This window comes from Canis lupus, chromosome 7, assembly GCF_011100685.1.
Source record: "Canis lupus familiaris isolate Mischka breed German Shepherd chromosome 7, alternate assembly UU_Cfam_GSD_1.0, whole genome shotgun sequence".
Taxonomy (NCBI): Eukaryota; Metazoa; Chordata; class Mammalia; order Carnivora; family Canidae; genus Canis; species Canis lupus.
In genome coordinates this window covers 31,227,493-31,249,974 of record NC_049228.1, presented here as the reverse complement: position 1 = coordinate 31,249,974, position 22,482 = coordinate 31,227,493, and the positions used below count along the sequence as shown (strand labels likewise).

General features: G+C 45.1%; 1 protein-coding gene and 1 long non-coding RNA gene across 10 annotated transcripts in view; one reads left to right on the top strand and one right to left on the bottom strand.

The window, feature by feature from the left end:
* The window catches only part of GPA33 (glycoprotein A33), a 47,062-nt gene that overhangs the window by 4,566 nt on the left and 20,014 nt on the right, over positions 1-22,482 (bottom strand). Inside the window, exons 3-4 of the mRNA XM_038542651.1 lie at positions 20,221-20,437; positions 12,636-12,788 (exon numbers count right to left, since the gene is read on the bottom strand). Coding sequence (XP_038398579.1) covers positions 12,636-12,788; positions 20,221-20,437 — 370 coding nt within the window. The remainder of the gene's footprint in view (positions 1-12,635; positions 12,789-20,220; positions 20,438-22,482) is intronic.
* LOC102154001 lies at positions 9,531-20,582 on the top strand. Of its 9 annotated transcripts, XR_005362155.1 has the most exons (5): positions 9,531-10,417; positions 11,675-11,748; positions 15,314-16,872; positions 18,035-20,290; positions 20,424-20,582. It is a non-coding gene; the product is annotated as an uncharacterized LOC102154001 (long non-coding RNA). The 9 variants fall into 9 exon arrangements; XR_005362158.1 differs by lacking the exons at positions 9,531-10,417; positions 11,675-11,748 and having other exon boundaries at positions 15,079-15,431; positions 16,216-16,872; XR_005362154.1 differs by lacking the exons at positions 9,531-10,417; positions 11,675-11,748 and having other exon boundaries at positions 15,079-16,872; positions 18,035-18,138; positions 20,152-20,290.

Here is a 22,482-nt window from a genome sequence, read left to right as displayed (position 1 = left end):
AAAAGAAGTGCTCAACATCACTCATCACCAGGGAAATACAAATCAAAACCACAATGAGATACCACCTCACACCAGTCAGAATGGCTAAAATTAACAAGTCAGGAAATGACGGATGTTGATGAGGATGTGGAGAAAGGAGAGCCCTCATACACTGTTGGTGGCAATGCAAAGTGGTATAGCCACTCTGGAAAACAGTATGGAGGTTCCTCAAAAAGTTGAAAATATAGCTACCCTATGACCCAGGAATTGCACTAGTGGATATTTACCTTCAAAGATACAAATGCAGTGATCCAAGGGGGCACCTGCACCCCAATGTTTATAGCAGCAATGTCCATAATTGCCAAACTATAGAAAAAGCCCAGACTTCCACCTATAGATGAATGGATAAGGACGCCTGGGTGGCTCAGTGGTTGAGCATTTGCCTTAATGCTCAGGGCGTGATCCTGGGATCCCAGGATAGAGTCCCATATCGGGCTCCCCAAGGGGAGCCTGCTTCTCCCTCTGTCTGTGTCTCTGTCTCTGTGTCTCTCATGAATAAATAAATTTTTAAAAATCTTTAAAATCAGATGAATGGATAAAGAAGATGTATACACACACACACACACACACAATGGAATACTACTTAGCCATCAAAAAATGAAATCTTGTCTCTTGCAATGATGTGGATGGAACTAGAGGATATTAAAATTTCTTTTTTTTTATTATTATTTTTTTTATTTATGATAGTCACAGAGAGAGAGAGGCAGAGACACAGGCAGAGGGAGAAGCAGGCTCCATGCACCAGGAGCCCGATGTGGGATTCGATCCTGGGTCTCCAGGATCGCGCCCTGGGCCAAAGGCAGGCGCCAAACCGCTGCGCCACCCAGGGATCCCCTGGAACTAGAGGATATTATGCTAAGTGAAATAAGTCAGTCATAGAAAGACAATTATATGATCTCATTCATCTGTGGAATTTAAGAAATAAAACAGAGGATAAGAGATGGAGAGAAGAAAAAATAAAACATGGTGAAATCAGAGAGGGAGACAAACCATAAGAGAGTCTTAACTATGGGGGACAAACTGAAGGTCACTGGAAGGGAAAGGGGTGGGGGTTGGGGTAACTGTGTGATGAACACTAAGGAGCGCATGTGATGTAATGAGCACTGGGTGTTATATATAACTGATGAATCACTGACCTCTACCTCTGAAACCAGTAATACATTATATGTTAATTAATTGAATTTAAGTAAAATTTTAAAATGCAAAAAATAAGAGAGACAAATAAAGAAACAGACTCTTAATTATAGTGAACAAATTGATGGTAAGAGTGGAGGTGGGTGGGGGGATGGGTGAAATAGGTGATTGGGATTAAGGAGTACACTTGTGATGTGCACTGGGTGATGCATGGAAGTGTTGCATCACTATATTGTACACCTGAAACTAATATTACATTGTATGTTAACTAACTGGAATTAAAATTAAAACATAAATACACACACGCAAGTCCAAGCTTCTTAATACGATCACAGGGTTACATATCTGGTCCTGTAATCACCTCAGCTTTACCTCTTGCCAGTTCCCCTGGTGTGCACAGCCTCCCCCAGCCCCACCTCCACATTCTTGCAAGATTGTATCTTGGTGTGGATTTTCCTTGTCTGGATGTGCTACTTGGTATACTTCCTCAAATGTCCTATGATTTTCGTCAGCAATCTCGTATGGGAAGTGGAACAAAATCTCCAATGTCACAGAGGTAATTTAAAGCTTAGACAACTTAAGGTACTTGCCGAACATCACAAAATTAAGAAATGACAAAGTGTAACAAAAATCCTGTTTTAGGTCTAGAGCTCTCAAGAGCAGTTGACAATTTTCTTTTTAAAAAAAAGGTATTATAAAAATGATGTACATTCATTATAAGAATTGTACATGACATGAAGCTATTATTTCAATTCAGTTCAGACCAGAAAACCTTTAGATGCTTGATCGAATTAGCACTAAACAAGATGAAGACAGTGTTTGTCTTGGCATGAGGGCTAATAGACATGAAACCAGGATGGTCACAGGGTGGTTAGAGTTCAAAATGGAAATGCTATTTGCGTTTATAGCAAAGGAGTTTAATCTCATCTGAAGGTTCAGGGAAAACTGGTATAAAGAACAGAGAATAAAATAAAATCATCCGTAATTTCACCAGCTAGAAATAACAGCTGGTGATTTGGGTTATTTTCTTCCAATCTTTTGCTATGTACTTTCTTCAGATTCTTCCCTTGAAACCCACAGCTGTATTTTCTGGGTGCTCATTCTATATAAAGTGCTACTTCTTCCATCCTAGAATTTCATATGTCATTGTTTTCTGCAATATTGCTTACATGTGACATTAATATGCTGTGCTAAAAAAGTGATCCAAGGCCAAAGCAAATTTCAAAATCATTAAAAGAGGGTTAAATATGTTTTTTAACAAGAGAACTCTTAGAGCTTCTAATTTGCTAGTGTGGACTGGGTGTTCCTAAATGAGGATTATAGTATTAATGGTCTTTCTTTTCTTTCAATTTTTTTTTAAAGTTAGTTAACGTATAGTATATTATTAGTTTCAGGGGTAGGATTGAGTGACTCATCAGTTGCATATACCATCCAGTAGCTCATTACATGAAGCGCCCTCCTTAATATCCATCACCCAATTACCCCGTCCCCCACCCGCCTCCCCTCCAGCAACACTGTTTGTTTCCTATAGTTAAGAGTCTCTTATGGTTTGTCTCCCTCTCTGATTTCACTTTGATTTATTTTTACCTCTCTTCCCTTATGATCCTCTGTTTTGTTTCTTAAATTCCACAGATGAGTGAGATCATATGATAATTGTCTTTCTATGATTGACTTATTTCACTTAACATAATATCCTCTAGTTCCATTCACATTGCTCCAAAAGGCAAGATTTCATTTTTTGATGGCTAAGTAGTGTACATTGTGTGTACATATGTGTGTATATATATCGATATTTCTAGATATATCTTCTTTATCCATTCATCTGTTGGTAGACATCTGGGCTCTTCCCATAGTTTGGCTATTGTGGACATTGCTGCTATAAACAATGGGGTGCAGGTGCCCCTTTGGATCACTACATTTGTATCTTTGAAGGTTAATACCCAGTAGTGCAATTCCTGGGTTGTAGGTAGCTCTATTTTCAACTTTTTTGAGGAACCTGCATACTGTTTTCCAGAGTGGCTATACCACTTTGCATTGCCACCAACAGTGTATGAGGGCTCTCCTTTCTCCACATCCTCACCAACATCTGTCATTTCCTGACTTGTTAATTTTAGCCATTCTGACTGGTGTGAGGTGGTATCTCATTGTGGTTTTGATTTGTATTTCCTTGGTGATGAGTGACTGTTGAAGAGACTGTCTTTTTTTCATTGTATATTCTTTCTTGCTTTGCTCAAGATTAGTTGACCATAGAGTTGAAGGTTCATTTCTGAGTTCTCTCTTCTGTTCCACTGATGTATGTGTTGCTTTTGTGCCCATAACCATACTGTCCTGATGATTAGCTTTGTAATACAGCTTGAAGTCCAGAATTGTGATGTCTCCGTTCTGGTTTTCTTTTTCAACATTCCTGTGGCTATTTGGGGTCTTTTCTGGTTCCATACAAATTTTAGGATTGTTTGTTCCAGCTCTGTGAAAAATGCTGGTGGTATTTTGATAGCAATTGCATTGAATGTGTAGATTGCTTTGGGTAGCATAGACATTTCATCAATATTTGTTCTTCCAGTCATGAATATGGAATGTTTTTCCATTTCTTTGTGTCTTCCTCAGTTTCTTTCATAAGTGTTCTATAGTATTCAGAGTACAGATCTTTTACCTCTTTGATTAAGTTATTCCTAGGTATCTTATGGTTTTTCATGCAATTGTAAACATGATCAATACCCTGATTTCTCTTTCTGCTACTTCATTGTTACTGTATAGAAATGCAACAAATTTGATGTTGATGAATTCCTATATCAGTTCTAGCAATTTTCTGGTGGAGTCTTTCAGATTTTCTACATAGAATGTCATGTCATCTACAAAGACTGAAAGCTTGATTTCTTCTTTGCCAATTTGGATGCTTTTTATTTCTTTTGTTGTCTGATTGCTGAGGCTAGGACTTCTAGTAAGTACTATGTTGAACAAAAGTAGCGAGAGCAGACATCCTGGTATGTTTGTGACCTTAGGGGGAAAACTCAGTTTTTTCCATGAAGGATGATACTTGCTGTGAGTTTTTCACATATGGCTTTATGATGTTGAGGTATGTTTCCTCTATCCCTGCACTAAAGAGAGTTTGGATCCTATTGGCTAGTACCGGTGAGAATTTTGCACCCATGTTCATCAAGGATATTGGTCTGTAATTCTCCTTTTTGGTGAGTTCTTTGGTTTGGAGATCAAGGTAATGGCCTCATAGGATCAGTTTGGAAATTTTCCTTCCATTTCTATTTTTTGAAATGGTTTCAGAAGAATAGGTATTAATTCTTCTTTAAATGTTTGGTAGAATTTGCTTGGGAAGCCATCTGGCCCTAGACTCTTGTTTCTTGAGAGATTTATTATTATTATTATTATTCGAGAGAGAGAGAGAGAGGCAGAGACACAGGCAGAGGAAGAAGCAGGCTCCACGCAGGGAGCCTGATGTGGGACTCGATCCCAGGACTCCAGGATCACGCCCTGGGCCGAAGGCAGGCACTAAACAACTGAGCCACCCAGGAATCCTTGTTGAGAGATTTTGATAACATCTTCAATTTCTTTGCTGGTTATGGCTCAGTTCAGGCTTTCTATGTCTTCTTTCAGTTTTGGTAGTTTATGTTTCTAAGAATGTATTCATTTCTTCCACATTGCCTAATTTGTTGGCATATAATTGTTCATAATATTCTCTTATATTTCTTCAGTGCTGGTTATGATCTCTCCTCTTTCATTTATGATTTTATTTATTTGGGCCCATTCTGTTTTCTTTTTGGTAAGTCTGGCTAGGAGTTTATCAATCTTGTTAATTCCTTCAATGAACCAGCTCCTAGTTTTGTTGATCCATTCTAATGCTTTTTAAAAATTTCTATCTCATTGATTTCTGCTCTAATCTTTATTATTTCTTTTCTCCTGCTGAACTTAGGCTTTATTTGGTGTTTTTTTTTTCCCCAGCCCCCTTAGGTGTAAGGTTAGATTGTATATTTGAGCCTTTTATTGTTTCTTGACAGAGACCTGTACTGCTATATACTTCCCTCTTAGGACCACTTTTGCTGTATCCCAAAGGTTTTGAACTATTGGCGTTTTCATTTTCATGTGATTCCATGTATTTTAAATTTGTTCTTTATTTTCCTGGTCGACCCATTCATTCTTCAGCAGGATGTTCTTTAACCTCCATGTATTTGTGGTCCTTCCAAATTTTTTCTTGTGGTCGACTTCAAGTTTCACATAATTGTGATCTGAAAATATGCATGGTATGATGTCTTTTTGTACCAGTTGAGTCCTGACTTGCAACCCAGTATATGATCTATTCTGGAGAATGTTTCATGTGCACTTGATAAGAATGTGCATTCTGCCGATTTAGGGTGAAATGCTGTGAATGTATCTGTGAGGTCCATCTGGTTCAGTGTGTCATTCACAGCCCTTGTTTCTTTGTTGATCTTCTGCTTAGATGATCTGTCCATTGCTGTGAGTGGGGCGTCAAAGTACCCTCCTATTTTTGTATTATTATTAATGAGTTTCTTTAATTTTGTTATTTGTTGACTTATATATTTGCTACCAAGTTAAGGGCATAAATATTTACAGTTGTTAAATCTTCTTGTTGGATAGATCCTTTTATAATGAGAAGGCGTCATCCTTCTTCATCTCTTAGTACAATCTTTGGTTTAAAATCTAGTTTGTCGGGATCCCTGGGTGGCGCAGCGGTTTGGCGCCTGCCTTTGGCCCAGGGCGCGATCCTGGAGACCCGGGATCGAATCCCACGTCGGGCTCCCGGTGCATGGAGCCTGCTTCTCCCTCTGCCTGTGTCTCTGCCTCTCTCTCTCTCTCTGTGACTATCATAAATAAATAAAGAAAAAAAAATTAAAAAAAAATAAAATCTAGTTTGTCTGACTTTAAAGCTGGCTACTCTAGCTTTCTTTTGATGTCCATTAACATGATAGATGGTTCTCCACCCCTTCACTTTCTAAAATGAGTCTCCTGTAAGCAGCATATCAATGAGTCTTGTTTTTTTTATCCATTCTGATACCCTAAGTGTTTTGATTGGAGCATTTGTTCCATTTACATTCAGTAATTATTCAAAGATATGAATTTAATACCATTGTATTACCTGTAAAGTTGCTGTTCCTGTAGATTGTCTGTTCCTTTCTGATCTTTGTTACTTTTGGTCTCTCTTTCTGCTCAAAGGATCCCCTTTAATATTTCTTGCAGGGGGGCAGCCCAGGTGGCTCAGCGGTTTACCGTTGCCACCTTCAGCCCAGGGCCTGATCGTGGAGACCCAGGATCAAGTCCCATGTCAGGATCCCTACATGGAGCCTGCTTCTCCCTCTGCCTGTGTCTCTGCCTCTCTCTGTCTCTCATGAATGAATGAATAAAATCTTTAAAAAATATATTTCTTGCAGGGGTGGTTTAGTATTCGCAAATTCCTTTAGTTTTTGTTTGTCATAGAAACTCTTTATCTCTCCTTCTATCCTGAATGACAGCCTTGCTGAATAAAGGATTCTTGGCTGCACATTTTTCTCATTTAGCATATTGAATAATATATCATGCCAGTCCTTTCTGGCCTGCCAGGTCTCTGGGGACAGGTCTGTATCAGCCTTCTGTGTCTGTCCTTATAAGTTAAGGACCTCTTGTTCCGAGCTGCCTTCAGGTTTTTCTCTTTATCTTTAATTTGCAAGTTTCACTATAGTATGTTGTGCTGTTGACCTATTTTTGTTGATTTTGAGAGGAGTTCTCTGTACATCTTAGACTTGAATGCTTGTTTCCTTCCCCAGATTAAGGAAGTTCTCAGCTATAATTTATTCAAATAAGTCTTCTGCCCTTTCTCTCCCCACTCCCCCCATCCCCTGCTCCGCTGTTCTTCTTCTGATACTCCTATACTATGGATATCATTTCACTGTATGGAATCACTGAGTTCCCTAAGTCTTTTGTGATCTAATAGTTTTATTTCCTTCTTCTTTTCAGCTTCCGTATTTTCCATAATCTTATCTTCTATATCACTGATTCACTCTTCTGATTCATTCATCCTTGGTTTTATAGCCTCCACTTGGGACTACATTTCAGTCATAGCATTTTAAATTTCAGCCTGACTAGATTTTAGTTCTTTTTCTCTATTGTAAGGAATTCTCTAGTGTCATCTGTGCCTTTTTCAAGCCCAACTACTATCTTTATAATCATCATTTTAAATTCTAGTACAGACATCTTACTTCTATCCATATTGATGAACTCCCTGGCTGTGAGTACTACCTCCTGTTCTTTCTTTTGGGGTGAATTTTCTCCATCTTGTCATTTTGTCCAGAAATGAAAAGAAGAAAGGAAAAAGAAAAGCAACAAAACAATAACAACAAAAACATAGGTCCTGGGTGTGTTTTGGCCTGCTTTTAAAAGAAACTAGATACCAGAATAAGAAAGAAAAAATATATGAATAAAATAAAAGGAAACAAAAAATAAAAAAATATAAAGTATATATAAAAATTTTAAAATAAAAAAAATAATAAAGAATAAAAGTACAAAAGATGCTAGATACTATTTTCCCCTAAAGCTGAAGGTTTGCAGCTCTCTATGATCAGTAAACTCGGTGAGAACCAGGGTTTGTGTTGTCTTCTGGGGGAGGGGCGGGTTATGCTGATTCTCAGGTGAACTTGCCCTAGTGAAAATGGGCCTCCAGGGCGCAGGGAGGTAGGGCTTCGTGTAAGTGGCTCTGGGCTCCACTAGGTGGCACTGTTTTTGCTCCCCTAAGGCTTTCAACACTGTTGGGCAGGATGAAAGTGGCAGCCCCTGCCCCCTCTCTAGCCCCAGAGTTGAAAATTGGGCTCCCCACTCTTCGCAGAATCAATCACTCTTGTCGCCCTGATTTCCATCAGAACTCTGCGTTCACCCTGCTTGTGTCCAAGCTTTTTTTGTCTCAGGTGCATGACTGAGTTTCAGGACTCCTCCAGATTTTAGGGACTCCAGCAGCACAGACCTGCACTACTCCTCCTGGGGAGGGTCTCACCACGCTTCTGCCTTTTGCTGGACCCGGCCCGGGAAAGCGTCACACAACCACGCAGTTCATGGCCATCTAGGCAGAAGGCCAGCACCTAGACTTGCTGTTCTCAGCCGGGTCCCACGTCCCTATGCCTGGGGACAGTGCACCACTTAGGCGCAATCTGTTGTTCCTGTGACCCAGGGGACCCTCAGATCACAGTGTCACACCCGGATTTCTGCCCTGCTCTGCCACCTGCAGCTCCGGAAGGTCTGCGCTCGCTGCCGCAGCGCCTGGGGAGGTGGGGGGCGGGGGTCCTCCAGCAGGCACCCTCTATGCCACCTATATTCAGCTGTGTCACACTGGGGTCCGGCCTCTGCACCTCCCACCTCCCAAAAGGTGCTCACTTTTCAGCTTGTCCACTTGCGGTATTCGTTTTCTCAGAACCTCTGATTGATTTCTTGGGTGTTCAGAATGATTCAGTAACTGTCTAGTTGTATTCGAGGAACGAGACCAACTGAGGGTCCCCTACTCCTCTGCCATCACAACGCTTCCTCCCTAATGGTCTTATTTTGTAAACTAATTGGATTCTTTTATTTTTAGAGGCATCTTGGGGCTCCTGGGCTGCTCAGTCAGTTGAGTGTCTGACTCTTGATTTTTGGCTCAGATCATGATCTCAAGGTTGTGAGATCGAGCCCTCCCTGCCCTGGGCTCCATGCTCAGCACAGGGTCTGCTTGGGATTCTCTCTCCCTTTCTTTCAAAACTGCCCCAACCTGCTCGGGCGCACTCTCTCGTAAATAAATAAAATCTTAAAAAAAAAAAAAAAAAGAGGCATCTTGAAGGAATACATTTTGGGAAATGTTCTATGACCCTGGGAATACTTACAGGGTCTATAACCCTTATCAGATTCCCCCTGCTTTAGAGTGCGAGATTCAGTCTATGTGTAAGACACAGAGCAGACACATCAGACAGGACTTCAGACTGCCTCCAGGACCGTGCTGGTTATCAGAGCCCAGCTTTGGGCTCTGGGGCTTGTTGCACAAAGGAAATGACAGTCATTAGAAGCTGCTCTGGAGGGGCACCTGGGTGGCTCAGTGGTTGGTGTCTGTCTTTGGCTTATGTTGTGATCCTGGGGTCCTGGAATCAAGTCCTGCATCAGGCTCCCAGTGCAGAGCCTGCTTCTCCCTCTGCCTATGACTTTGTGTCTCTCATGAATAAATAAATAAAATCTTAAAAAAAAAAAAAAGAAGCTGCTCTGGAATTAACCAGTGTGTATCTAGTGCCACAAGATCTGCTCTGATTCTGAGCTGGGGCTCCCAAGCTGCTTGTCCTCTTAGAAGGGACCTAATACAGTTTTTGAAATCTGGCTAAAGCTAATGTTTGTGCTGTGGTGGTGACACCTTGTGGTCCAGAAGAGGAACGCACAGGACAGTCAGCCCTTCCCAGCACTTCAGGGCGACATCTGGGGCGAGATTTCCCCACAGAGAAACCCTGGTCTCCCAGAGGCACTGATGTTAAATTGGCAAGATTTAACTTTCATTTCCCTGGCCACTTTCCACCCCACAACCCTGATCCTATGGCTTGTCAATAAGCTCAGGCTGCCACCTCTCACCCAGGATCCTCAGGACCCTCCCTGGCTGCAGGGCCCCTGCCCACTCTTTCAAACCTTTGAGAATCTCCTCTTCTAAAGTGCTCTAGCCCCAGAAGTACCCCTCCTTCCTTCTTTGAGACCCAAATTCCTACTCTTCCAGTACATGAAGCTCAGCTGGCCGACAAAGGATGTTCAGAACTATCATACATGGGATCTCCTCTTATCCTCTTCACAGCCTTCAGGGAAGGTGGTATAATGATCATCCCAGGTTTTCAGATGATGATACTAAGGGTCAAAGAGGCTGTGAGTGACTTACAGCTACAAAGCGGAGACACCAGGACTGAAATTCTTATTTACTGATTCCAGATTCCCTGTTCTTTACACTGCTGGCTTGCTTCCACCGATTACTAAGTGAAAGGAAGCAATCTCTGCTGTCTTCAGATGTAGGAGTGTGGAGGAACCCTACTCTCCAAGTTGTCCACTGTGGACTAACCTGTTTTAAGAATTAGAACTGGGTTTGGTCCAATTGAAGAAGACAGGATAGACTCTGGTGCTCGTGAGGCGGGTGGAGACCCAAGGCTCTGAATGACCCCACCTGTACGCCAACACCGGGTGCAAGCTTGGCTGGCACTCCCAGATCTGGATTCTGATTCTGAGCAAACCTTAACCTGAAACAGGATGAAGCTTTTCCAAAGTAAGTATGCAAGTCTCCCTTTGACCTTCTTTCAAGTCCTTGGGTTTCTCCTCTTTTGAATCATAGAAAGACGAAGTTTTGGCTTCTAGCGCCTGGAAGTCTTTCCAGCTGGAGGCAGGAGAGCTATGAGTAGCGTAGTATCTGTGATGATGCTCCTCAGAAGGTGACCTCCAGGGCAAAAGCTGACCTCCCCAGCCCAATGCACAAGCTCTTTGCGATCCCTCCTTCCTGCAGCGCATGCTCCCTACCCTTGGCTGCATGGAAACTCACTGCTCCCGGGATATTTCCCACACCTCGCCCACTCATCCTTAAGGATCTAGCTCACATAACACACAGCATTAAGGAGTTCTTACCAGGCACGGTCTCCGTGCTTTACATGTACTTTTATTTAACCTTCATAGGAACTCTATGAAGTGAGTACTAGTTTTATGCCCATTTTACAGATGTAAAAACTAAAGCACAAAGAGGCCAAGTCAATCACCATGTGACCATGGTCCCATAGCTAACAAGTGGCAGAGCCAGGATTCAAGCTCACACCATGCTCTTGGCCACATGCTATATTGCCACCCCAAGTGCCCCCTCTTTGCAGAAACCCTTTTTTATCTCCTTGTGCATCCTCTGGTTTCCAACACCATTGGATATAAAACTATTATAGCATTCATCATGTAACCTTCAGCTCTGGGTCTCCCTATACACACTTTGCTGCAAGGAAGTGCAGGCCAACATTGTCCATGGCAGACCTTGGTGACCATTGCTGGAGTCACTGAGTCACGCACGGGTCAGGAGGCAGGCCATAGACCCAGAGGAGGGCTGCCAGGTGGTTTCAACAGAAATTCCAGACACACTCGATAAAAATTTGCCAGCCAGAAATTTGGAAACAAAACTGGAAGCTTGTTGAAATCCACATTATAACTTTCTAATTTACATTAGATTGAGTGGGTTCTATTTGTATTATTATTATTACTTTTTAAAAGTTCTTATTTTGTTCCCCAAGTGAGTGAAGGACAGAGTGAAAAAGTTCATCCTCGTTTGACCAAAGCCTCAAAATGTTCATTCACCAGGTGGGACTCAGCAGGCCCCGGAGGGCTCTTCTCCTGCCCCATCCCATTTCTCACATGTCTCCAACCACTGCTTCACTTTTCACTGCCCACACTGAGTGGAAAGATATCCCAGAAGTTAAACCAACCGGCATCTTTCAGACTTTGTTTTTTTTTTGTTTTTGTTTTTGTTTTTGTTTTTGTTTTGTTTTATCTCCAGGAGCACTGGGTGTGCCAGGGGGCCCTCGAGCCCAAAAATGCCAGCGAGGTATTCCCACAGCAGTTGGTGCCAAGGTAATATGACAGTAAAATATTTATATAGGGTTCTTTGGTTGTTGGTTTTTTTTTTTTTCAGTTTGTTTCCTGATCAAAGGTCAAATACCAAGCTGCCTAGTACAAAGCAGGTGTCCAGGCAACCACAGCTGAACCTCATGTCTCCTGAGAACATGGGATCCTTCCAGTAGACCTGATCATGCAGTTGGGTGTGGCCCGAAATGGGGGGCATGGGATCCCTGGGTGGCTCAGCGGTTTAGCACCTGCCTTCGGCCCCGGGGTGTGATCCTGGAGACCTGGGGTCAAGTCTCACATCAGGCTCCCTGCTTGGAGCCTGCTTCTCCCTCTGCCTGTGTCTCTGCCTCTCTCTCTCTTTATTTATTTATTCTCTCATGAATAAATAAATAAAATCTTAAAAAAAAAAAAAAAAAGAAGAAATGGGGGGCATGTTTGGGAAGGTGAAGTTCAGTGAAGCCCGGATAGGGAATGAGGATGGGAATGCCTGCCTGTGAGTGCAGCCATAGTGCTAGACTAGGACATGATCATAGTCAAAATTAAATCCCACCCAGTGCTTTTGCACAGAGTGTGATCCATACATGCTCATTCGAGAGAATTGAGTTGCAGGGAACAAAGTCAACAAATGAACATTTATTATGTGCTTCCACTGAGTGCTTTACATGATTCACTTTTACTTCCCACAACAACCTGTGAGATGGGTATTATCATGAGAAAACTTAGAGAAACTGCAAGATATCACAGGCTGACTGCAGGGTGGAGGGAAAGAGCAGCCCAGCAGCCCAGCAGCCCTGCACGGAGGCCGGATTGGCCAGGCTGGGATCTCCCCTGGCAACTCTAGCCAGTCACCTGCATTTTGGGGCGGGGGCCCGTCTTCCCGCTGACCCTGTTACCTGGTGCAGCTGGCCGCTCCTTGTTCAGGATGTCATAGCTCTTCCAGCTGTACTGAGGAGCCGGAGAGCCCTCCTTCGACTGGCAGGTCAGCTGGATATTGTTCCCGATCACGGTCTCTCCCTCGATGCCGCAGTCCGGCGTGGAGGGCGGCACTGCAGAGTGGGAGGACCAAAGTGAAGGCATGACCCAGGAGGGGCCTGGGGACAGCCACCTTCCACCTCACTCACACACATACTACTTTGCTCATTCTAGGGCAGAGAAATTCATAGCCTCCTGGGGAGAGAAAGTGCCGTAAGGTCAACCCACCCCAAATATCTCCTCTGTGGCCTGTCACCATCAGCGGGCAGCACACACGGACATCAGGAAGTGTCCTGAGTGCAACAGTAGTCACCACCTTTATAAAGGTGGGGAGACTGAGGCCCAGAGAGGAGACTAGGCAAGACCTGGATGGGACTAGAACCAGGTCTTCTGACTCCACAGCCAGTACTCTCTCCAGTAGCCATAGCAACTCCCTCTGGTGTTGACCCTTTCAAGTCAATCCTGCAGTCCCTCAGTGTCCCATCTCTAAGAGCAGGGGACAATAGGTTTTCTGTAAAGGGTCAAAGGTAATATTTTAGATTTTGTGGCCATGCTATGGTCTCTGTCACTGCTTCTACTTTTTAAATAATCCTTTCTAAATGTAAAAACCATTCTTAGCTTTCAGGCCATGTATGAACAGGCCTAGGCTGGATTTGGCCAACTTTGCCTGCCTCCGGGTTAGTGGAAAGCCCTGTCTCAGAAGCCCTTCAACTCAAACTGCGGGCCACTGGGATGACATAGTGAGTGAGTTCCTGTGTTCAAGGAGTCCAGTGGGGCAAAAGACAAGTAATTAGACAATAACAGGCAGGCAGGAGGCCAGGCTGCCAGGGCAGGGATGGCACAAGCAAGGTCACAGCCTGGGCCGTGACCTGAAGGAGGAGTGAGAGTAAACAAAGCCAATGGAGGCAGTGGTGGTCAGAGACAGGTGAGGGCACTCCACACAGAGTGTGCAAAGCTTGTGCACAGGCCCTGAGACAAGAAGTATCAGCTATGCTTGAGACTTCAGGTAGTATCCCTGGGGCTGAGAAGGGGAGAATACGCAGCACAGAGGGCTACCACTGAATGCCTTGGCAGGCCTGTCCCCTCCAACTCCTTTTTTAGACCCATGTATAGTCTGCTTCTCCAGTAAATAGTGCCACCCATTGTACAGTCCAGACTGCACTGACGCATGCTCACTGAGCATGAAGAGTAGCTGGGAGAAGCTACGCAGGATGCACCCCTCCCCTCTGGCCCAGCTGCCAGTTCTAGCTTTGCTCTGAAAGGCCAAGGTGCTTGTGGGTGGGTGTGCTCCACATCTTCTGCTGCTCCAGTGGAGGCCCACCAGGTGTGGGACAAGCATGGAGTAAGTAACAGGCACTCCCCTAAGCCTGCCCCAGTTGGACTCCCGTAAACCTAAGAGGTGGGAAGTTCAAGAACCGCCTTCCTACATCCTGGTCCAGGCCCCAGGGACAAGCAGCCTGGGCAGGAGGGTCGGACTGCTGCCTTCACTGGGTTCTGGCCCAGCAGGAACAGGAGAAGGTGAGCCCTGCTACCTGCCCTGGGTCTGGCACTAGGTCAGGGTTGGCGGGCCACGCTTTACCTCCTGACCGCTCCGGGGTACAGGAACATCCCTCTCCACTCACCAAAAGCAGTCACCCTATTTCTCAGCTCTGCCTTTGGAGGAGCTGGGCTTTCATTTCACAATGAGAGAGTCGGCCTAAAGTACAACACCCCCTGGGACACAACACTGCAACCAGCGTCATACTCGGGGTGTGCATGACTGTAGTCAGGCCTTTCTGGGACCAGCTTTCTGGGATCCAAGACACAAAGGGAAGAGAGCAGGCCAAGGCAAAGGAGCCTCTAGAGAAGCCTATCCGGACACATCCGGAGGCTAGCTAGGGGAAATTATCAAGGCGAATCCTTAATTCACTCTGCAGGCAGCAGTAGAGACAAGAGACCAAGCACCCCCAGGAGGCCAGCCTTATGAGGGAGCACGTCAGGGCCCCCCACCCCCACCCTGACACCCGGGCCCTAACCTCAGCGCCCTGGCTGTCCTCCCCCCAGCCCACCTAGGCACCAGGTCCCCACCCTCTCTCAGGGCTCCGTCCCCGGCCCCCCACCATGAAGGCCAGCGAGGACCTCGAGTCAGCTCCAGGCAGACAGCCCCTCCTGCGGAGCTGCGAGGCCTGCGGGGCTCCGATCTGCCCTTGCGACCTCGACCTCGCGGACGGAGAGCGGCTGCTCCGCGGAGATCTCGGCGGCGGGCACGGCCGCTCCGAAGCTGCGCCTCCCGCGGCAGCCGCCAGGGGGCGCCAGAGGCCGCGGAGCCGCCCGCCCGCCCCCGCCCGCCCCCGCCCCCGCCCCGCCCCCGCGCCCGCGCCAGGTGGCTTCCCCGCGGGGACGGGTCCGCGCGCTCCGCCCGGTCCCGGAGCTCTCGGCGCCCTCGCCCCGCCCGTCGGGCGGCCCCGTATAATTAAAGCCCTTCTACCTAAAAATAGCCCAGTAGCAAAGCCATTTGCAAAGCAAACTTTCTTTTAAAGATTTTTTTTACCGGATTTCTTAACTTGGAGTACAAAATGGCATCTCTCTCACTTTCCTTTCTCTCTGTCTCCTTTTAAAGCAAAACACTGAGATCCCTAATCTCCCACCGGACGTGTGTCCTTCGCCCCCCTGCTGGAGAGCTCCTGTCTTAGGATGAAGCTGGCCCTGGAGGGGCGGGAGGAACTGGACAGTCACGGGTAAGCGGGTCTTGCTGGCTTTCCCCGAAGCAGCTCGTCGCCTGACGAAAACAGCTGCTTCGGGGAAGCCAAAAGGAGACCGAATTAGCCAGAAAAGGACCAGGTGCAGAGAAGGGAGGGGTGCAGCCAGGGGCCATGCGGGGCAAGGGGAGAGGAGGAAGAAGTGCAGAATAGAAACTAGATACAAACGTGCATTTTTTTTTTTTTTTTGGCTTGTAGTATCTCCCCGAGGAGCTAAGGCAAATAGAAATGAAGAGCTATGTACGCAGAACAATTTGTTAGGACATTATTTATAAGGGCTTTAATTGCAACAGGTTGTTCGGTTAGGGACGGGGGATGCTGCACCCACTCCCCCGAGGGGCGAGGGGCAAGTGGGTGGAGCTTTAGAAAGGATGGTAAGGAGGATCCCTGGGTGGCTCAGCGGCTTGGCGCCTGCCTTTGGCCCAGGGCGCGATCCTGGAGTCCTGGGATCGAGTCCTGCGTTGGGCTCCCTGCATGGGGCCTGCTTCTCCCTCCTCCGGTGTCTCTGCCTCTCTCTGTCTATCATAAATAAATAATTTTTAAAAAATCTTAAAAAAGAAAGGATGGTAACTGCGAAGAGAGCAAAAGGCACGAAAGGGGCAAAGTCCCAACTCCTTAGGCAACAGATTCAGTTATGGACAGAAACAAGCACATGGATAAGAGCTGGAAGGAAGCACCAACAAATAAAAAACCTAGTGACACAAGTGAATGTTTTTCCTTTTTTAGTTTCTCCCTCTCTCTGTCTGTCTCTTTTTTCTAATAGTATTTCTTAAGAGGCAGGGCAGCATCACCAAACAGTTCTTTGTTTGTGTGTGGACCAAGGTGGAAGAAGGAGGGGAGTGAGCAGAGCTCCATTTTAACAACGCACAGCCTTCTCTGTGCTGCAGATCTGCACACGAGGAGCCCTCCGGAGAGCAGGCCTCTTGCTCTGATGGACCCAGAGAGACAAACACAGCAGGGCACCCCGATTAGATCTGGAGCAACTAAAACAAAGCTATAAAGACGCTTGAAGATGATAATGTGTGATGGTGACAGCCTCGTCCATGAGATGAGAGGAGGTGTGAATGTTCCTAGATCTAAGACCATCAAGAGCATCCCATGAAAACCCAGAAACTACTGCCCATGCACTCACAGGGCAGTGGAGCTTCCATCTCTTAGACCCTAAGCGAAAGCCTTCCCCCTGGAAGAGCAGGTACAGAACCTCAGTTACCACCGAGTGATGTGTTCAAGATGCAGGTGTGCTGTGGACAAGGGCAGGCAAGTGGCACATCCAGGGCTGGCACGGCTCTGCCCCTCTAGCCTTCTCTTGTTGGCGTGGATCCAGGAAGGGCAGGATGCAAGTTACTGCCAAGGCGAGCTAAAACATCACTGGTGAGCTTGTGTCTGCTATCAACTGACAGCTGTTACCTTACTTTGAAAGGTAGGTAAATATAGAAGAATTTGGTAACCATCCTGAACTGGATTGATTACTGGCTGGGAGTGGCAGGTTTACACCGTGGAGCAGTGAAGGGTTTTGCTTTTGGGCCATCCTGTTTCGATGGAAGCTTGGACACTTCCTACAGGTGTCTCGAGCCTCACTGTTCTCTTCTATTAAACAAGAGTGTTAATTCCCACTTTCATAGATGGATTGCAAAGATTAAAAGAGGCCATATCAGTAAAGCTCTTAGGGGCCTGGCACATACCTGGTGCTCAGTAAATGGGAGTTATTATAACCATGAATTTGTGGCAACTTTCACACACACCAAGGTCATTGCAAGTTGATGGTAGTTTCTCTCTGTTTAAGTTAAATCCCCTCTGTTTTTAGAGCAAGAGGACACATAGAAATGGGAAATTTAACTAGATAGGATGGGAACAGGGTTGTGAAAGGAGTCCCATGCCTTCCTCCTACAGACAAAAAAGGCTCTGCATCTGTCCACAGGAGGCCTGGAATTCTATTAGAGATCCCATGTTATTGAAGGTCATTAAATCTGAAATACATCTTCTTAGATGAGAGGACTTGCTATTTTTAACTTGTCATTCCTTTGCAAATTAATGTGTAAGTTGACCATAATTCCAATCAACTTCTATTTTTAACGAAGCAAAGTGGTTTAAAAAATTAACATGGAAGAAAAATGTGTAAAAAATTGACAACATTTTTTTTGGAGAAGTTTAGTAAGAGAAGATATTACACAGCATCAGATATTAAAAGCCAACTATTCAAGCACTGATAGCTCCAACTAAAAAAAAACCCACAAAAATTATGTATATATACATCAACACTATAAGCATGCTGTAATCAAAACCATGTAACAGCATAGGAATAATCAAAAGGAAAATGGACAAAAAAGGAATGAAAAATCAGCCATGTCTATGTAAGAACTTAATATGTGACAAAGCTGGCATTCCAGTGGGATAATAATTGTTTCTTTGGTACAATAAATGATGCTGATGTAATTGGTTACCCATTTGAAAGAAAACAAAGTTAGACTCCTAGTATCCTATTTACAAAAATAAATTTCAAGTAAAATAAAGATCTAAATGTAAAAAATAAGACCTAACGACATAAGAAAAGAACATTAAGTTCATTTTTATATTCCCAGCAGTGATGGTACATGACAAGAGACCTCAAATGCATGATAGAAAACATTAGCAAGATACAGATTGGGACTTCTCCTGTGGCTCAGAATTTACTACAACCTCCAGGGTGGTAAGTATCCTCAATATTAAGGAGAAGCATGAGGAACATCCCAGCAGCCTTTCCAAGAGCAAATCCTTAGGTTATCAGTTACCTTCCTCCCACCCGAGCAAGAGAAGCCTAGAGGTTCATCAGGGAGATTTCTTTGTAGAGGATACTTAGGAATAGGGATTCATGAGCATTTACTCTCCTCTCTTGTGGGAAGGGAAGAAAGGATTTCCCCATCTCAGGTCAAGCCAGGGAGGCACCAAAAAAATCCAACATGGAGATTAGGGTTCCCTACTGTTGGGAGATGGCATCTCTCATTCCCTGGCTGAGGCTCAGAGAGAGAGAGGAACCTGTAAGTTGCTGAAGTGCTGATCCTGCAGTGTGATGATGGGAGGGCTATATAGATCCTCTGGGTTTTGGGGACCCGCCTGAGGACTGTAATGCCTGCGTGTTGCCAAGAAAAGCTGGCCGGAGCAAGCTTCAATGGCAGGGTAAGTAGGGGTGTGGCAAATAGGGGGGTGGTGTGCTGATTCACATCATACTGAAGGGACTCTGCTCACTGGGCCACAGGAGAGCCCAGAGTGGACTGGCCGCAGTGAGTGCCAAAAGCAGGGGCTGGGTAGAAAAAGGATGGGGGGCACACATGCTACCTGTGTCAGGTGGAAGAAACTGCCAGTGCACCCCCTAAAAAAACCTATGGTGGAATTACGTGAGAGCCAAGAGAGATACACGTGGTCTAGCCAGGTGAGCAGGCCTTTCCCTTTTCTCCCTTTAACCTTCCCTCCCTTGGCCATGACCTCAGAGGAGCCACGTCATCATCTCCCAGGGGTGGGAAGATCTATCTATCTATCTATCTATCTATCTATCTATCTATCTATCTATCTATCTATCAGTATTGTTCATACAAAAAAATGGAAACAGCCTGAGAATATCCATCAGTATGGAACACTTGAATGAATCATAGTATATCCACATGATGGAACGTACGCTGCTAATAGGTAGATCCATAGATATTGATCTCGAGAAATACGCATGAAACATTACCCCCCAAAATGATCTTTATAATACAATCTCTGTTTGGAAAGGACATGGAGAAAAGCATGAAAGAATATTACCATTGGCTGCCATGCTGGTGTTAGGATGGAAGAAGGAGACAGTTAATTATTCTGTATTCAGGGCTCTATTGTTTGACTGATACAATGCTTCAGAAAGCCAGGCGGCCACTTTCCGCAATTAAAAATAAAATCCCACTAAGTAGTATAAATGGAAAAAAAATAAAGGAAAAATGGTCCATCATTTTGGCATAAAAGCTTTGCTACCTCCTGGGGTGGAGGCCACTCCTATATTGGACATAGAGGAGGCATTCACTAAAATGTTCCAGTAACTGACTCTGAGTCAGGTGCCTACTTTCCCTGGGCTTCATCTACAAAATGAAGATACTCAGGGAGATGATTGTTCAGATTCTTCCCCAACTAGAAGCTCCTATAATAAGATATTGGTAGGAAAAGAGTGTCATCTTGGGACATCTGTCAAAGGCAGTAGAACCTGATCAGTGGTGTGTTGTTGAGGCCCAGGGGTAGAGAGATGGTGGTGTGAAGGGTTTCTACTGATTAGCTGAATTTATGACGGGAAAGTCACGATCTGGCTCTCAGCCGGCACCACAAGAAGGCACGGTGAGAGTCCTTCTTTATTTTATTTTATTTTATTTTATTTTTTTTTAGAGTCCTTCTTTAGAATCTATGATTTCCCTTTTTCTTCTCCCTAATAAGTTTGCCATGAAAAGGAAGGGAGCTGGGATATGGGGAAGAAGAGCACTGGACTGAACGGGGACAGAACTTCCCAGGCTGCCCCCGGGCCGCTCCAAACAGGCCTCCTCCTCTGCCCTGGGAACTGGTTCCCAGGGGTGGACAGCTCAGAACAGTCTTCAGGTGAAAAGGGAGGAGCAGCCCCCTGCCCAGGCAGACGGGATGAGGGGAAGAGTCTGAGCTCCTGGTCAGGCATTGCTGCCCCGGCTTTACCTTACCCCTTACCTTACAGGGAGCTTCTCCTCCCTGTTCCCCCGCCCCTGCACCCCCTCCCCGCCAGGAAAGAGATGGAGACACTCACCGAGGACCAAGAGCCGGACACGTGACTGAGAGGTGCCCATCATGTCTGACATCAGTGAGACTGAGCACTCGTAAGTGCCATTGTCATCCATGGTCAGCTGATCAATAGTGATGGAGGCATCTGATTGCTCAGCATTTTTCGATATGTTGACACGGTTCTTATAAAGTTCACCATAGATGTATCTTTTCTCCAAAAACTGCCAGATGAGCACCTTTTCCTGGGAGGAAGAAGAAACCACCACTTGGCCTTACCCCAGGGCTTGGCATGGTGCTTGCTGCCTGTGCTGATGATTCTCGTCCACCATTCCCAGGCCCAAAGCCCTGTCTCAACAACCCCTTCAAATAAACAGCTCTAATACGTAATGCCCATTTGTGGATTCCTGTTACAACATATATGTGCTTTTAATAAAACTATTGAAAGACCAGGGCAGGTAGGCTGTTCATACCACAGGAGCACATGTGGATAAATGGGGCTTTCTCGGATCCCCACACTTTCACCGCCGGTATCCTCTGACATCTCCCTTACGCATTCGATTTCAGTTCATTGTCCTCACTCATTCAGACAACTAGTATTTATCGAGCACCTCTTATGTGCCACACATTGTGCTGGGCAGCCACCATTGGCTTCCAAGCCCACTTTATTTACTTGACTCTTCTACTCATTGTTTACCAAAAAGAACATGATACTAGCTGGATCACTACTTTTGAGCTAAACTGCCTCAGTACAAATCCCAATTCCACCAAAATGTGACTGTTTCCTTTCCTACAAAATGGAGATAAAAACAATAATACCTATTTTATACAGTTTTTGTGAGGATGAAAGTATATATATGCAAAATGGCATTGCCTGACATAGTAGGTTTGCTGTAAGTGCTAGACATAATGGTTACTGAGCATCTACTAGGTGCCTGACATTCAAAGATGAATAACTCATGATTTCTGTCCTCAAAGAATAAATGCTACAACATCCTGTAATTAGCTATATGGGACCTCAGAAGGCATTATGTCTAAACTGGGAACTCAGGGAAGGCTTCCTGGAAGAGTTCTCAGAAGACAGTGCCTTGGATCCTGGAGGACAAAGGAGAACTGGCCAGGCCCCTAGAGGGTTGGGGCGGCGCATATTGGAAGAAGACAGATGTATCTGGCATTTTAGGCAAAGGAAGAATATTGAATAAAGACCTAGGAGTGGGAAGCTTTGTTGGGTCAACCCCAAGTGGTTCAGTATGAATGGAGGTGAGTGTGTGAGTGAAGGGGAGGGAGAAATGATAAGCATGGGCAGGTAGCTATAAAGATCACAGCTGCTACTTATTGAGTACATGCTACATGCTGGGTAATATTCTAAGCACTTGGTATGTATTATCTCATTTAATCCTCACAGCACACCCCCCCCCCATGGAGGTATTATGATTATACCCATTTTACACATGAGGAAACCAAGGCACCAAGAGGTTAAGTACCTCTCCCAAGTTTACGTGGTTAACCAAATGGCAGGGCAGGGATTTGAACTGGACATTCTGGCTTCAGGGACCATGTATATAGGTCTGAATAATTTGCATTTTATCCTGAAAGCACTAGAGAGCCATGTATTTTAGGAAGTTAGCTCTCCATTCAGAGTTGGAAATGAATTAGAAGGAGAAGGAAAGGCAGTTAAGAAATCAGTTTAGCAATTCAGATGAAAAATGATGGGTCTTCAGATCAGGCTGTGGCAGTGCAGCCGGGAAGGATAAAGTGAATTTGGGGAGTGTGAACAGGGTGGACCAATGGGCCTGGGAGTGTATTAAATGTACAGGGTCAGGGAATGGAAGACCTCAAAGTGAGAGTCTTTGGCCTGAATATTCAGATGTGTGGTGATGTCACCTCCAAGAGAAGAAATACCTTAGAAAGAGAATGTTGTAAGAAAAAAGTGATGCATTCTGTTCTATATGTGTTGTGCCTGAAGTGTGGATGGGACACCCAGGTGGAGTTCAGTAGGAGCTGGACAGGGTGGCTGAGTGCACCTGGGAATGAAGGTTTGGGAGTCAGTGACTCAGATGTTAACTGAGCCATGGGCTAGATGAAGCTACCCCAGGTAACAGTGCGGTATGCCGAGTCCCCAGGTTACTTCATTCTGAATGGTCCACGACAGGTCAGATAGAAGAAAACCCAAGATAGGATTACCGAAAAAGGCAAAGGAGGAAGATTTCCAGACGGGAAAGTGGTTGATAGTGGGATATGCTTGCGAGAGATGAAACAAGATAAAGCCTGAATGAGCACGTGAATTCAG